Source organism: Dendrobium catenatum, unplaced genomic scaffold, assembly GCF_001605985.2.
Source record: "Dendrobium catenatum unplaced genomic scaffold, ASM160598v2 fragScaff_scaffold_754, whole genome shotgun sequence".
NCBI classification, from domain to species: domain Eukaryota; kingdom Viridiplantae; phylum Streptophyta; class Magnoliopsida; order Asparagales; family Orchidaceae; genus Dendrobium; species Dendrobium catenatum.
In genome coordinates this window covers 430,040-447,903 of record NW_021319216.1, presented here as the reverse complement: position 1 = coordinate 447,903, position 17,864 = coordinate 430,040, and the positions used below count along the sequence as shown (strand labels likewise).

At 35.0% G+C, this 17,864-nt stretch overlaps 1 protein-coding gene across 1 annotated transcript; it reads left to right on the top strand.

The window, feature by feature from the left end:
• Positions 1-8,913: 8,913 nt before the first annotated feature.
• Positions 8,914-10,269, top strand: LOC110105939 (protein SLOW GREEN 1, chloroplastic-like). Its single transcript, XM_020835633.2, has one exon. It carries the CDS (start codon positions 9,026-9,028, stop codon positions 10,046-10,048), a length of 1,023 nt encoding a protein of 340 aa, XP_020691292.1. The 5' UTR covers positions 8,914-9,025; the 3' UTR covers positions 10,049-10,269.
• The last annotated feature ends 7,595 nt before the right edge of the window (positions 10,270-17,864 follow it).

Sequence of the window (17,864 nt, the reverse complement as noted above, 5' to 3'; positions counted from 1 at the left end):
GAGCTTCTAGAATGCTCTTTTTTACTTTATAAATAGCAGGTTTTGTAATAGGAAAGACATTGAATGATATTATCTCCTTTTAAAAGCTTTGAAAGCTTCTCCTTCTTCTTCCATGGATTGGGAAAACCCAAATCCTTCTTGCAGGTCGCATCTTCCGATGATCCACTACATCAGTTGGTATCAGGGCCCGGAGCTTGTGAAGATCGATGGACTACGGAAGAAGGTCGGCTATCGACGATGATCGAAGCTGCAAAACAAGATTGGCGGTCGACGACGATCGACGCCAAGAAAGGTGGGCTGTCAACGATGATCGAAGCCGGATCGCCTTCTATCAAGCTCAATCGAAGGAATCGCTCGATCAGGTAGACAGAAACCTTGATAGGATTCGTGAAAACCTTCGGGCAATAAGGAAGATGAGAATGTCGTCGGCAACCATACCGAGGTATTCTTCTTCTTCGATCTCCTCGTCCGCTTCACGCAGATGCCATCCGTCCCGCCATACTCCCCCGGACGTTGATGATTACCCTCGGCTCGAACTCCCTCTCCGATGGTGTGACCCGCCGCCGGAGTATCCGCCGCTCAAGCTTCCGCTGAGATGGCACGATCCGCCTCCACAGATTACTCCCGCATCCGACTCCGTTCATCTCCAACGCAGACCTGCCCGCGCAAGACCAGTCGCCCTCGAAGGTCCAGCGATCGAGTCTGGCCCTCTACCTGCAGCATGGCCTTCCGCGTGTAACACCTGCACGCCTTACTTGCACGAGTCCGACGCCTCTTCTCATTTCACTGGACCGCTTCCAGCTCCTCTCAATCCCTCCACTACCCATCCTCAATTACCGCCGGCTCAGACGGAGCCTCATCTCAAAGCCGCCGCTCCTTTGCCGCCGACAGCAGCCGACCAGACCCCCGCCGACCAGCTTCCCGCACCCTCAGCCGCCGATTCGCCGAAGCGACGCGTGCGTGACTTCGCTTGGCGCTTGGCGCTTGCCTGAACAGCCTCCCGCACACCTCGCGTCGGTCTCTGGCGACTCCGCTCCTTGGCAGCGCCTGTCTAGCGATCTCGCTCAAACTGTTGAGCTCGAACTATCCTGATCAGATTTGCTCGCTTCTACAATCAATCCACAACCCGTCGCCTGCTGTTTACACGGGGGACCTACGGCTTTTGCGGCGCTCCACGCGACCGGATCATGGCCGCCAATGCATGGACCAGTACCAGGCCGCAAGAGACAACTCCGGCGCCCCCAAACCCGTTTTCACCTTCAGCTCTGCCCGCCGCATTTTCTCCCCAGCAAGAGTCCACATCTTGCGTCCAAACTGATCTCCCACGCCCCGACAAGACCGACTATGTGCAGCCGACAACTTCCGACAGCGAGTGCAGTTTCGAAGATGGAATGGAGCAATCGGAAGCCCATATAGATTCGAATGGGGATATGGACGATGACGAAGATTCCAGCTCGGACTTGCTGGACCGTGAGACAAATGCTGATCATGGCCTAACACCGAACGAACACATTTCCTCACCGTGGAGGATAAATGAAGAAGAGAAAAGTAAGATATCGCGTTTTGAATTTTCTGTGCATGAGAATGTAGAGAAGAAAAATACCCATTCCATCCCATCTATTTCTTTTGATGATTTATTTAGTGAAAAAACTGACATAAATCAAAAGAAGGATCAGGAGAACTCTTTTAATATGGACTGTCAGCAGGTCAACATGAATGCTTCTCTGTTTGGAAGCTTAATGAAGACAAAAGTTAATATAGATCAGGTTTCAACCATGTAATACGGTGAAACATCACTTTTCTCGGTTTCAAAGTTCCCTGGAGACTTAATGAAGTTTAAGATTGAAACTTCTGAGAACGATGAGCAAGCAACAAGATGTTTTTATAATGGGCAGTGGTGATGGGGATGTTTATACTTCAGGTGTGCAAAGGTCCGATCAAAATTTTACTGTCAAAGTCTATCCAGTGGAATGCTCTCAAACTGTTCGACGAAATGTCACCGAAGGATCTAATACTAAATTTGTTGAGCTAGAAATCCCTATGGCAAGCCTTGTTTTCTGCGCATCTTCTGTTAGACCAAGCATTTCTTGCGGAGATTCACTTGGTATCAAGAGAGCATATCTTAGTGCATTGCTTCAACAACAGCAACAGTTTAGAATGCCATTTCTTGACAATGAGAGAAGACAGCCATCCCTTCCTTCTGTTATTGTCATTGGTGCAGGATTTGCAGGCTTTAACACCGCCCGTGCTCTCAAGAACGCATCCTTTCAGGTGGTTGTTTTGGGATATGGGGATAGAGTTGGTGGTCATGTGCACACTGATTACTCTTTTGGATTTCCTGTTGACATGGGTGCATCCTGGTTGCACGGTGTCTACAATGAAAATCCATTGGCACCTTTGATTGGAAGACTTGGGCCTCCCCTTTATCGCACCAGCAATGACAATTCTGTATTATTTGATCATGACATTGAGAGCTATGCTCTCTTTGATACTGATGGAAATCAAGTCCCTCAAGAGCTTGTCAAAAAAGTTGGTGAGTTATTTGAGAGAATATTGGAAGATGCAAATGATGAGAACAAAATCTTCGATCCGGGAATCTGTCTTCTACAACAATCTCTTTTTCAATAATGCGTCTCGACGGAGTCGAGCCTTTTTACGCTAGGGGAGAATGATGCGGTGCATTTTATGCTTGAGGTGTTCCCTAGGACACCTTATCTAGTTTGTTAGAATGAGCTTCTAGAATGCTCTTTTTACTTTATAAATAGCAGGTTTTGTAATAGGAAAGGCATTGAATGATATTATCCCCTTTTAAAAGCTTTGAAAGCTTCTCCTTCTTCTTCCCTGGATTGGGAAAACCCAAATCCTTCTTACAGGTCGCATCTTCCGACGATCCACTACATCAGAATTTAGTCACTTGATTATACAAAATTGATTTCAATTTAGTCCCAAAGAAACCATTTTGAATCAATTTTGTATAATTGGTAGACTAATTGGAGTAAAGTTATATTTTGGGATTAAAATGGTCATATATGAATAGTCGGTGCCTGGTGGACTAATTTGAAATTTAACCCTTAATTTTAATAATAATATCTCATTCATGTATATATATATATATATCTGTGTGTGTGTATAAATATATACTTTTAATATATATATAAAGATTAAAAGTTTTAATATATTTATTAAAAATTTAAAACAATTATATGAATTATAAATACTCCTAGTGGCAATATAAATACTACAAAAATAATTAATTTTTTTCATAAATTCTCTATTAATGTTACATGTAATAATTTTAAAAATATCCTGATAGGTAATATATATATATATATATATGCCCATATATTAGGATAAGGAAATTTATGAGGAAGCATAATGTTTTTATAATTTTATTAAGCATTTTATTAGAAGTACATGTTCAAGAACTTAAGATAAATAAATAGAAAGTGTAGTGTATAGGTGTTTACTTATGGGCTTATTGAAATTTTGCATCTTATCACAAATGTATAGTTATATTATATATTCAAAAAAAGACCATATTTATTAAGCTTATGGGCATATGCATTGTATCACAAGTAACAGTCCTCATCCAGTTGAAAAATTCGATATAAAACATGTGATACAAGAATCATTTCTTCCTCATAGTTGAAGAAGATGGAATTGTTTGAGAAAAATTATCTAAATTTCCCTTGGAGACACCCAGAAATAGGGTTTGATTTCTGTTATATGAATTAAAAAAATCTGATATTCATAGTCAAATAGTTAATACCTAACAACAAGATTAAATCTTGATATGAATATGGAGATGACGATGATTATAGCAATGGTCATTGACGGTGATTACTGGCTGAGATGGTTGTTGATGACGATAGCTGGTGGTAGTCGTCTGCAGTGATAGCCAGAAAATGCTAAATAGCTATTTAGTTCTCTTAGCTCTTTGGTCTCCCCCTTCATATAGAGAATGATGCTCTATTTATAAACTTTTTAGGATAAATAATTTAGTAATTTGAACATGAATCCAAAACACTATATCGTAGAGTCCATATTTATTTCCTTGATCATTAAGTTTTTTTTTTTTCCAGCATTTAAGTGTCTTAATGATGCATGGATTGAATGATCTTGGGCTCATTGGATTTGCCTCATCGAAACACTTCATTTAATTATAAGCATGCCAAATTTGAATTTTAGATGATTATAACTTTAATTTCAAAAAAATTTAATTCGAAAATTGCCTCGAAATTCATGCAAATCATATGTTTTTTTAATCATATCAATATTAAAAATATGTGATATTGTATTCTCAAGACAAAATATCTTGTTTATACAAAAATTGAATGTCTGCTTTTTTTTTTTGGTCTTATTTTTGTATTAGAACTGTTTGAAAATATTATTTTTTTCTTTGAAATATTATTTGTTTCTTTATTCTGCCACTTGTTGTGGTTTTTTTTTTTTTTGCTTAAGCACTATTAAAACTTCTGTATTGTTTTTTAAGATGTAAGTAAATTTCCATGATATTATATTTGCATAATAATTTCATCAATAACATAAAAGTTCTCTTTTGGTAGCATATAATTGCTGATCATTTTTTTTTATATCCATCAAATACAAAATGATTTAATGCAAAAAAGAAATATCATAATATACATTGGTCATTATAGATGAATTATATAACTATTTTTTAGATCAAGGTGTGTAGTTTCTTTTTATTTAAATAGCAATCATTTCTTTATTATGCTTAGAATGGATTCATTTGGAAGGAAGCCTTTATTTCCTCCTATTGTGTGTGAAAAAAGGACCCAACATGGAATCATTCTTATGAAGGTAGACATTTTGGTTGGGAGAACAAATATAAATATTTGCTATGTGGAGTTATATATAAAGCCGAAGGTATTAATTGAATGATCAAATAATATCTGATTGGTGCTAAGTGAAATATTGCTCAATTTAAAAGTTTCACATGTATGTCTCTCACAAAAACAAGAAAAATTAAAAGCAATATATAAAAAAATTAGGCATAAGAGGACATGTGAAACCTCTCAAGTAAAAAGAAGTTAAACTCTTAAACATCGAGACACCTTTTGGTGTAATGATTAAAATTCATTAAGAAAACCTAAAGTAAAATGTGCTCGTGCGGAAGCAATCAAGGGATGGGTGGCCTTATGTGAAGTTATACAAATAGGACAAAATCCTGAGACCATTTGATCAAAACATATAATACATCTATAGTTAAGAGTTTGAATTATTACAAATGATATCAGAGTAATATAACTATTAGAAGATAGAAAGTAATTGTGATAGATGACAAAGTGCTACAACATAGGGGGGAGGGGGCTACCTCTTAAATTAAACTATATATGAGAACGTGCTACGTACATAGCGGGAGCCACTTGTGACAATAATTGCTCAAAATCATTGCTTTATATTGTTAAGGAAAAGACCAAGTTGTATAGAAAAGAGATTTTAACATAAATTTGTTTTGCAACAACTTTAACTATTTTGAAAAATATCGATAAATATAAGGATGATTTCCAAGTATTTTTAATGAATAACTACTACATTGACTCAATGTTGATAAAATAACAAAATAGAAGGATGTACCTTTTATAGTTTTACATAATAAATATTAGATTGATTAATTTATTAGATCAAATTTTTTAAGACCACTTATAAGATTATTAGGAGTAATTGATTGAAATGAGAAGCAATCTCTTAGTTATGTTTATGATGGAATATAAAGAACAATTAAAGTAATCAAAATCATGTTCAAGAATGAAAAGAGATTGTACAAATCATATATGAGCATTATCAAAAAGAGATGGGAGGATCATCTTCATCAAGCAAAATATATTTTTTGAATCCACATTTTCTACATGATCGTCGTCAGAATTATTATCATAAACCTGGAGTGATGCAATAATTAATTGAATTTTTGGAAATAGGAATACATGTAGCAAATCTAAATTTGGAATGAATGAATATATTGTTTTGCTCGTTGGTTGTCATGTCTTGCTCTAATTTTTTTTTTAATCTAAACGATTTATTGTATCGGGATGGTTCAACTAGGTTTAGGGCAGGTCAAGTCATGTTCAAGGATTTGACCCATTTACAAAATCAGTTGGGTGGGTTCAAAACATATCAATCTAAAATCGGACCCAAACTTGACCTAATAACCCATTTGACACATCTAATTTAGAGCATCAACAACTAAATGATTCGGTGTATGTTTAGTTCAGCTTTAATTTAAGGAATATATATGCACTTCATATACCAGTATGTTCTCATTTTTAGCAAAGATGTTAGATTCTTAAGAAAATTATGTTTCATTATAGGTTACACCTTTAAAAAAGTTATGCTCCATTGACTAAACAAGCTTTGAGACTGTAGATTTTTAGATAGTTGATAAATATGTTCATGATCTTAATTATGATTTTTTACAAAGCTAAATTTATAAAGGGAATGATATTTCTCTTACTTAAGAACCCAATATGCATTGCAATGGACAAACTCATTGTAACATCATAATTCTATTCAAATTGACTGTTATATTTAAAAAATAACTTATTTTACATATTGTTTAGGTAAATATGAATGAATGTGATGATGAAATGGATGAATACTAAAATGTGGTATTTTGGAAGCTTTTGAAGAATTAGCATTTGAGGAGGGAGCTTTTAGAGGCAGCATTTGCTGAGGGAGTTAGGCTATTTTTTAGATGAATTTCAAATAAATTTAATATTGTACTACAATATTTATACTTATAATTTTATGTTTAATACTTATTATATATTTTTGGAGGTACATTTTAGGTATAGAATTCATAAATTAATAATGTACATGTATGTTGAGATTGAATCATAAATATTTTAATTTGTGAGCATTTTTATTGGTATTAAATGATTTTTTACTTTAATTTACAATATAATTATGTAATTGGATTATTGAGTATTATTTTACTTTAACTTATATTTACTTGCACATATTTTTATTTGATGCAAATTGTTTCTCATTTTCAAATTTTTTTAATGCATGAAATTCTTAAAAGGAAGAGTTTTCAGGATATTGGATTCAAGTTTATCTGTGGGTAATATTTGAACTCACTAGCAAGCGAGCTCCGAAGGGTATGACCTGAGAACCTGTGTGAGAATGGAGAGAGAATGAGGGAAACTTGGTGAAAGCTAATTTATTATCTTAGAGTCTATAGAAATTGTCAACAAATCTAAAATGTCCCTCTTCACTCTTTATTTATAAAGATTTGAGGACTACAAGAAAAACTATAACAACAAGTAATAAAAGTACAACAATTAATGACTTCTAATATAGGTTACCTTAAAAATATGTCATACTATAGCTAACTCGATGGAAAACTATTTGTCTCATTTTTTGCTCCTCAGTCTCACAAGAGTTCCCTTGTGCCAAATGTGGAGGGGCAAGTCGGTAGACGAGCCTGCTGGTGAAGGTCAAACTAAGAGGGTTGGACTGGCGAACATAGCGGATCTAGGCTATGGACACTGGAGGAACGGGCCCTCACTAGCTTGCTACTTGCTTCTAAAATACTACTCTAATATGAAAAATGTGAAAAGTTAAAATTAAGCTTTGTATGAATTATTTCCTTCCCTTTAATCTTTTGTAGCCTACCCTTGCCAACACAAGTTCCATTTCTTAATTTCCACACACACAGTCACGCTCATCGATCCTTGCTCGACGGTTGCTCATGTGCTCGAATATTGGCTTAAGCAAGTATTTCTTTCCACCTCTCTCTCTCTCTCTCTCTCTCTCTCTCTCTCTCTCTCTCTCTCTTCTCCCCATCTCATATACTCTTCTTTTTTTAATGACATATTTAAAATAAAATTTAAAACTGGTAATGCCAGTTTCAAGTTTGGATGAAAAAGTTTGAGGGATTTTTTTTATTAAATTAGATAAATTGTACCCCATAAGAAAAAAAGAAATCTTAGCTCTACCCCTGACTGGCGAGCACTCAAAAGTCTTTGGTGACCATTTGTTGGAGCCCTGGATTGCTTCAAATTGGGAGGTGAGTATGTTCAAGTCGTGGGGGTAGTAAACTCCATATTTGATTGACTGTAATGGGGCAAGCTACAACCCTATTAAAAATTTGTTTTCCTTAGTTGGGATGAAGAGTATGGTTGATGACATTCCACCATAAATAGTTGCAAGTGATTTGATGGATGATTCTTCTCATGGGCGAGTCCCGAGTTAAGTGGTTCTTATGAACCCTTGGTTCTTCTTATGGGAGGCGTTCCCCTCTGGCTATTCTTTAAGGCTTAATGTCTCTCGAGCGAGTTCTCATTGTGATGTTTACATGGTACGAATTTTCTTGTTATAACTTAGTTTCTTAAGTGCATTTTATATTCACTTTTTTTTATGATCTGACTCTGGAACTAATGAGTTGAGTCCAGTACACTTTTAACTCATGAAATTCGACTCCTAAATTATTTTTTGAGTTGAGCTCTCCAATCAACCCAGGAATTAACTCGACTTACTTACACCTCTAACCCGGCTAGCCGTGGACATGAGTTTCAACTACGTGGGAAATTATTGGGTCAGGACACCGGACGTATTCGGAACCCAATGAAAAAGCGCCACATCACCTCCTACTCGGTACTGAGCAGTACCAAATAGTACTAAGCTCGGTACTGCTCATTACCGAGCTTAGTATTGCTCGGTACTCAGTACTTCACAGTTTCGAGCTCAATATTGTTTAATACTGTGAATACCGAATACCGAACGTAAACTGTATTTGATGATCTGACCCAATAATTTCCGCCAACTACATAGGTACAACTACGTCTGGCGTTGGCCCAAATAAATTCTCTAAAATCAGGCCCATCAACTCTTCCTCAAATTCTCTCCGTTCTAATTTGTCTCGCAACCAATTTCCCTCCGTACCCTTCTCAGCCAGTTCATTTGCCGAACGAAGCCTCCTAGTCAAGTCTATATCTTCCAACCGCCGCTTCTTTTGCTCTGCTCTCCTCCCCCTGCAGAGAAAAAGCTCGACCGAGACTCATCAATGGAGTCCGTATCTAGAACATTCCACTCGTCAAACTTCTCACTCTCCTCTCCCTTCTCCATCTCTTCACCTTCTCTTCGCCTAAACCCTTCCTCTAAAACCCTCATCTCCCTACGCTCCTTACCTAAACCCCGTCTTTCCATCCACTGCTCCCACAAGCCTCCCCAACCCGTACCCAAAATTTCAACTCCGAAACTAATTCCTTCCATCCTCGCTGCCGCCGCTACCTGCGCTGGCTTACTCCTTGTTCGATTTCGTTTCCCTCCCAGCGCCATCGCCGCCATAGTCTCCCCGGCCCCTGCGGCGACTGTTGAATCCTTCGACACGGACCAAGCACTCTCTGACGAGGAGAAGGAACGCAAACTGGAAGAGCACCTTGATTCTAATCCCGACGACGGCCGCTCCCTGCGCGCGCTCATGGAGCTGAAGGTCAAGGCCGGGAAGTTTCAAGATGCGATTGCCGCTGTCGATCGCCTTATACAGCGGGAGCCTGGCGAGAAAGAGCTCCTCCTCCTGAAGGCTCACCTTCAAAGCTACAGTGGGGATGCTGAGTCTGCGAGGCAAGGGTTTGAGGATATATTGGCTGAAGACCCCTTGCTCGTGGAGGCTTACCATGGACTGGTTATGACACAGAGAGAGGTAGAGGGCGATTTGAATGCGATACTGAAAAGAGTCGAATCTGCCTTGGAGACGTGCAAAAAGCTGAAGAGGAAGGAGGACGTGAGGGATTTTAAGTTGCTCATTGCTCAGATTAAGGTTATTGAGGACAAGTATGAGGAGGCGTTGAAGATTTACCAGGAATTGGTGAGGCAGGAACCGCGGGATTTCCGGCCTTATTTGTGCCAAGGAATTATATACACGTTGCTGCGGAAGAAGGAAGAGGCAGAGAAGCAATTCGAGAAGTACAGAAGGCTAGTTCCTAGAGATCATCCTTATTCACGATATTTTGATGATAATATGATTTCAATGAAGGTCTTTTCCCAAATGGAGGAGAATAAGAGGAAAGAGTCTTTGAAGATTTAAAGAGTTCATCGGTAAATAATCTCCTCATAATGTAGTATGGTAGAAATGCAAGTTAACGATTTTAACTATTTTAGAAGTAGTAGTTCATGCCTTCGTTCACTCAGGTTTTTATATGTTATCATGTTCTTTGAATGTCATATGGGTGTTCTATCCCGCTTTTAATGGCGATGAAGTTTATGAAAGGATTTTATGGCTTTGTGATCTATCTGATTTTTCCATCATTTGAACTCCAGTCAGATTGCAGTGTCGATTTATTTAATAACTAACAAATGAAATGGTAAAAGATGAAATAATCGTGGAAACTGAACTAAGAACACACATATCAATGTCAATTCTTAGAAATAAGGGGTTTTTTTAATTAGTATGAGTTTTTTCAGTAGGGGTAGGCTACGTACCAAGGCTGTTTTACAGAATGAAAACACTGCACGGGAAGCAATTTGGGTTGGGATGGTGTAATTTTTGAAATTGCTAATTTGAAAGTTACAAGGTTTGATAGTCTTTGTAACAGTCCAAACTCTTAATTATTGAGATATTGTCCGCTTTGGCCTAAGGGCCTCATAATTTTATCCTGTTTGTGTAACTTCTCAAGAGGTCACCCATCCCAAATTTTTTCAGGAATGAGCATGCTTAACTGTGGAGTTTCTTAAATAAAATTCCAACCATTACACCAAAAGGTGGCTCGATGTTTAAGAGTTTAGCTTTTTTTTACTCGAGGGGTTTCACAATCTCTCTCACTTAAGTAATAGACGTCCTCATCAGTATCTTTATCCCAAAATCACTTAAGTAATAGACGTCCCCATCAGTATCTTTATCCCAAAATCATTCACCAGGCAAATAAGTTTCTATAGGTGGCCCTTACAATTTCAAGTGGTGACTCCTGCCATGTAGTATTTTGTCCATACAAGGTTCAAAAGGTGGCTTGTATGGCGTAGTACTTTGTCTTGTATGACACTTAGTTTCTATCTTCTGGCTGGTTTATTGCTCTGATATCATTTCTAACAGTAAAAAATCTTAACTATCGAGATATTATCCGCTTTGACCTAGGGGCGTCACAGTTTTGTCATATTGGTGTAACTTAGGTCACTCATCCCTAGATTTCTCCGGGATAAGCATGCTTTACGGCGGAGTTTCTTAAATAAAATTCCAACCATTATATCAAAAGGCGCATCGAAGCTTAAGAGTTTAGCTTTTTTTTACTCAAGGGTTTTTATAGTCTTAGCTTTTAAAACAGCGAGCATCCCAACCTTAGTTATCTCAGTTTTTTTTACTCTTGATCTGAAAATTGGTTAACTTAATTTATGATATTATTTTTAATAGAGTTGAGTCAAAATTTAATTTACCTTAAATTTCCTAAAAATGTAGCTGCATTGTGCTGCATCAAGAGGCTTGTCTAAGGGATTTTTGTGTGTATAGAAGGATCGGTGGCAACGTTTGCTTGAGTTTCGCCTATAAGGGATTCCTGCGGCTTTTCATTAAAGAGAAAATGAAGAAGGTTTAAAAGAGAATTAGAGAGAAGAGAGAAGGGGATGGTACGTTTATTTTTGTGAGCTTGGAGTATCATCTCGACTAATTGAAAATAAGCCAATACTTAAATAGGCGTTTTTTTACAAAAAAATTGATTTTATTAGGTCAAAACCTATTTCAATGTTAACCAAATAGTTCCTAAACTTAGTTGAAAATGATAGTGTTATTGTAATCTATATGAGGCCCCAAGCTTTGGATTGTTGTAGGTGATGTGATTGCTCAGCTGCTTGGAGATTTTTGAAATTCCCATGACCAGATATATTTTTGATGATAGAATGCCATTTTGAAGAACTATAAGTATTGTTGCGGTAGAAATTTTGAGCCAAATCCTTATAGATGTATGAAGAACTCCTTCAAGGAATTTTTGAAGTGGGTACTTTCTAGTCTTAGAGAGAGTTTCAATGAAAAAAAAGTTCCAGTGACAGATAAGATTAGAGAGAGTCTCCTTAGATGGTTTGGTCATGTAAAACATCGGTCTTCCGATGACCCAGTTAGGAGAGTAGATGTAGTAGATTTGATCTATGTTAAGGTAGAGGTAGACCTAAAAAGATTTGTTTAGAAAATATTAGAAATGACCATTCTTTATTAGATTTAAATGAGAATTTGACTCTTAGCTGGACACAATGGAGAAAAAAGATTCGTGTAGCCGACCCCACGTAATGGGATAAAACCTTGATGTTGTTGTTGTACTTTCTAGTCTTAATTTAATCCTCTTTCCTTATTGTGTCTCATAAGTAATTTCTCACTTGATTGTGTTAAGAGATTTGGGCCTTTTTTTTCCTTTGTCGACAATGGTGTACTCGTGCTTTGGGAAGAGTTGGTATTGCATGGTGCAATTTTGTTTGATGTTTCTTCAATTTCATTAGCTTTGGTGGAGTACCATATTTTAAGAACAAAAGGTTTAGGTTTTTTTTGCTATAGGAATAGTTTTGAAGCAAAGTTAAGCATAGTTTGATGGGAAAGATTTAAAGACGATCAAACAAATTGGTCTTGTGTTGCATAGTATGTCCCAATGCTATTATAATATTTAGAGTGAGAAGAAAATTATTTAAGAGAGATTAAAATTCATGTACTTTTTATGACGTCGAATCCATGGTACACAAAGTGCTTGCTTTGAAAATCTCTCATAAGTTTAAAGTTAGGTGCGATCTAGGCTTGTTGAAATTGCGTGGTGCTTAGACCTCTTAGGCTTTGGAAACTAACAGTAATCAACTTGAAGAGGAACTTTAAAGGAGATCCATTCTACTGTCACATTTTTGAGTTAAAAGTGGGATCCCTTGTGCTATAACTGATTTACTTACAACTGAGAAAGATGAGAGTTAGCATATCTATGTACATAGTGGAGCCATTAATGAAATAAATATCAATTATAGATTTTGTGTACCTCTTTTAGATGATAGGTTAAATATGATGAATGATTTAAGATTTGTCTTTCCATCTTACTAGAATGCAGTAAATTGATAAAGGAAAAATTGCTTTTAAAATAAAAAAAAATTGATTGTATGAATTGTGATGATGATTTTTAGGTTGAAAACTTCACCTAGTATTTTTAACGGGGATACAAATATGTCAGAATTTTTTTTTAATGATATTTTAATTTGTTATAAGACATGATCATTTGGTGCAACTTAGGAAAATATTTGTGACTTTACAAGTAAAATTATTGCATCTGAAGACTAAATTTGTTAAACACATGATTGATAAAAATCATAATGATAAATAAAATATGCATATTATCACTAGTTGCTAATCAGTCAAATATATAATATATGAAGTAATTGTTAAAATATATTTAAATAGAAAATTGAGCTAAGTAATTTATAAAAAATGTAGCTATGTAAAATATTTTTTGTAATAATTTAAATTTTATTTTTAATGCTTATAAAAACAAGTTCATTCATTCTAAACAATACTGTATTTTCTCTTTACTCATAATTCTTATTGAATTTGCCAAGTTTAATGCATTTATAATAGACCAAATATCCAAGAATGACCAGTGAAATCAATCATCATCATTGTTTTTAGTGAATGAGTAATATAGAAAAAAAAATAGCATACCATCAGATAAGGTTTGTCATCATCAAATTCTAATGAACCACACAGAAATCACCTAAGCTTATGGGGTCAACAATTTATATGTGATGGCTCATGGATTACTTTGCAATATGTATAAACTTTATGCTATAATTTGTTTGATGGGTGTTAAATGCTAAATTCAGAGCTAAATTTGTCCAAACCAAATAGATTTGATGAAATGTCTGTTTATTCCAGTTTGAAGAATCACATTAAGTAATGTTTTTAGTAAAGTTTATTTGTCTTCATTTGTTGGTTTTTTTTATTTGTTTATTTTAATGGACTTGAGAAAGGGTGTATTCTTTTCCTAATGTTAGGTTTGTTTATATGGTGTGGTATGAGATGAACTTGGTTTGATTCTTGGATATCCTCCAGTTCAAAGATCTATAGATAAAATATTTAAAGCTCAATTCAACAAAATTTTTCAAGCTGGGCAGATTAAAATCATTCTTTAAAGCAGCTTTTTAGTACAAAAATTAAAACTTCTTAGTACAAAAGTTTCATATGATTTGTTGTCGCTTATTATGGATTCATCTATTCTCTACTTGCGGTTTAACTGCTCTCAGTCGATACAACTGTTAGTCTGCTACCTTAATATGGGGCCGGTTATTGGCGGTAAAGAAGGGTTGTTTGTTAGGATGTTCACTAAAGGAGAACTGCAGTTATGGGTACCTTGAATTTCCTTTTAGCCCATGGGCTGTTGAAGTTAGAATTTTTCCGTAAGTTTAAAATTGAATGGATTGGAATCAAATTAGACTAATTTTTTGTTAAAACCATCTCCTCATCTAGGAGATAAAAAGTCTATAAATGGATGTTCTAAGACTTAGTTTCATTCCTTTAAGTGCAATAGAAGTGCAACTGTTTTGGATTTCTTATTTTGATTGAATTCTTTTTTACCTAATTTTTTCTATATATTTTATTATTGGCTTCCTAATGTTCTTGATTTGTACAGATTCGATGTAACTAGCAATATGTTTGTAACGATTAAAATATAATTGTTTCTTGATCATTTATGGTTCAAAATTTTTTATTAAATTTTTAGATTCATTTGATCATTATATTATCATTTGGGTTCTTTTTCTCATATTTACTTTAAATTTAAGCAAAAAAAAAAAAAGGACCTATTTACTGATTTGCAATATGTGAATTCTTAAGTTCCCTTGTATGATTTATGTATATTGCAGCATAAAATTAGGAAAACCTAACCTTGAACCATCCTGCATCCGCTTGCCTTTATTTGCTAAGATATAGGTCAAGCGTTTTTCTTTGATTGAAGAGATGGGCGACAATATTACAAACACAATTGATTTACTAGTTTTCATGATAATTCAATATGAGATGATGCGACAGGAACATCATAGGTATGCTAAACAAGGATGTGCACCTAAAAATAAGTTATGCAACTTGTAGAAACAAGTTAGGTCTCATAAAAAACTGAGCAAATTAAGTTTTTGTTTGAGATAATTTTTTTGTTGCTTTCTAAAACAACTTTTTATTAAAAAAAAATTTAAAAATTTTTGTATTAGAAAAAACTGTTTCGAAAAGCAGGAAGAAAACTGTCCCAAATGAAGACTAAGACTTCATTTGGGACGACTTTCTTATAGCTTCTTAAAGCAGCTTCCTAAATGATTCGAGCCAAGATTGTTTAGTTTTATTATTTAGAAGTCATTTAGTTTTTTTAATATCAATTAATTTGGGAGGGCCATGCTTGTGCTGATGACCTGCGAGAATGAAATTTATTCTCTAATAATGATAATTTCTTATTTCTTCCGCTTCATTATTTAGTTGATTATAAAAATATTGTTTCAGTACTTTTGATGTCGAATTTTGTTGTCTTATTGTGATCGGATGGCCGATTGATACGAAAATGAAAACATTTATTTATTGAGAATGCAAATCAATGTGGACTTATCTCATGTAGTTTCTTATTTTCTCATTCACTTTACTTTTATGATGTTAATGTTAATGGTTTCTATGATAATGGGATGTTTTCTCTATTATCTTGAATATCTTGTTGGGTTTAGATCATTGTTGCAAAATTTTGACTGAACAGTTGAATTCCAAGTTTAGCACTTTTTCAGATGGAATTAAACTATTGCTGAGCATAAAGAAGAATTGGGTGGAATATCTATTTATCTAGTCTTGCTTTTAATCTAGCTATGATTTCTTCATTTCCCACCATTTTCTTTTCCTCCGATTGTTCATGTCTGCAATTTTATCCTTTTTTTTTCTGTATTCATGTTGACTTATGCTATGTTTTTTTTTGGGACATTTACGTCATTGAAAGCAAATTCATACGCATCACATACACACGACTTGAACCCAATACCTCTTAGTTGATAATCAAAGCTTCCAACTAACAGATCAAAATGAGTTGCATTCTTCTGCTATTCTTGCTAATTGTTTCCCTTTGCTTCGCAGTTCCTCTACTTAGTTCCTCTTGATTGGGGGACTACAGTATCTAAACTTAGTGGCTCGTAGCTCTCGAGACTATAACTATTAGCTTTGAAAGAGAATTACGTTTCGTTTGAGATGACTTTCAGACTGCTTCTTAAAACAGTTTTTAAGTACAAAAATTTTAGAAAGATGCTTTAAGAAGCAGTAAGAAAGCCGTTCCAAATGAAATCTTAGTGGATAATAATATAATAGAGGTCATCAATTTATTACATAAACGTATAAGAATCAAGGCAAGGCAGATTGAATATATTAAGAGATTTTCCTAAATTGGTTTAGACAAATTCTTATGATTAATTATATTTCAGAATGCTTAAAAACACTCTTGATTAAGAGGTTTAGTTTGATTGAAAGGATTGTAGAGTAAAAAGAACGTGCTCAAATTATCATCCTTAATTAATACATTGTTTCAACATTTTATTCCAATGGGATTTTAGTTAGAGTTATTCATACTTTTGCTGATTTAGTTAGGCTTTCCATTGAAAGATCATCAAATATTACTACAAATTCTTTTAAGATTCACCAAAATGTGAGAGAGATTTTTTAGGAATACTTCTAAAAATTTTATTTTGAGGCACACTAAATTCTTAGAGTGGATATGAATTTAATACAATGTGATTTTATTAGTGGTCTTCACCCTAGATCTTTCTACTTATTAATGCAAGAGATAATTCGCTCATATGCTCATCTCATTTATCGAGTATAATCACAAATAATTGTTGAAGTCATTAATGCTCTGTTAGACCGGTCCAGCCGGTCCAGGCGGGACCGGTTCACGGGCGAAATCGCAAAAACAGCGGAGAAAACTTCCGCCTGGGTGGAAGCCGAGCGAGATGCGCGCCTTGCAGGACGGTTTCAGGAAGGAAATTTGAGGGAGTTTAGGAGGGAAATTGTTTGCAGGGACTTTAGGGAATTCCTTTTGAATTGTATGCATTAAGTAGTTGATTTTTCTAGGGTTTGGGGCATCTTGAATTTGGCTGAAATTTGAGATCTCTTAGATCTAGGTTTTCTTTGGGCTCTAGTGATGTAGTTTTCTCTTAGATCTTGAATTTGGCTGAAATTTGATGAAGTCATTATTGCTCATCGAAAGAAATTCGAGTTATTTTTACAGATATGAGATTCACATCAAGGAATTGTTCAGCCTCTTTAATGAAAAAGTAAGAGTAGTCAAGAGGCCAAGGACATCCTTCTCATCAAATTCAACATGGGTCATCCAATTACAACTCATTAAATGCATCCAAGGCTAACATCTGGATGAAGATCTAAAATTTTGAACATCTCAAGTGGCCAAAACCTTTAAAGATTCTACACGATAGAGATCGATCACAGTAATAAAATTTTCATCATGGAAAGGGACATTCAATTGAAAACTATTTTTAATTGAATGAAGATATTGAACGTCGAATTTGTTAGAGAAATATGGAAAATTATTTACAAGAATAACTTGTAGATCATCAATTTCAAAATACGGGAGATCAAAAGAGTTATAGCAAGGGAAATTTTGAAATTATTGAATAGGAGTGCCTTTACACTAGAAGATTCCATCACTGAAAAAATTCAAAGAAGTTGGACTCACAAAAAATTTTAAAAGAGGTTATATGTTGATTTTACTAGAAATAATTAAGTTTTTTAATTATTAATGCAATATTCATTTTCATAAATAATATTACATCTAATAAAATTTTTTAAAAGGCATGCTAATAAGGTAATCTTGATGATAAATTAGTATAAATTATGATCCTTGTTAAAAAAAATTCTAGAGAGC

Excerpts from the sequence above, each read along its gene's own strand:
- LOC110105939 (XM_020835633.2), top strand. The coding sequence starts at position 9,026 with ATGGAGTCCGTATCTAGAACATTCCACTCGTCAAACTTCTCACTCTCC.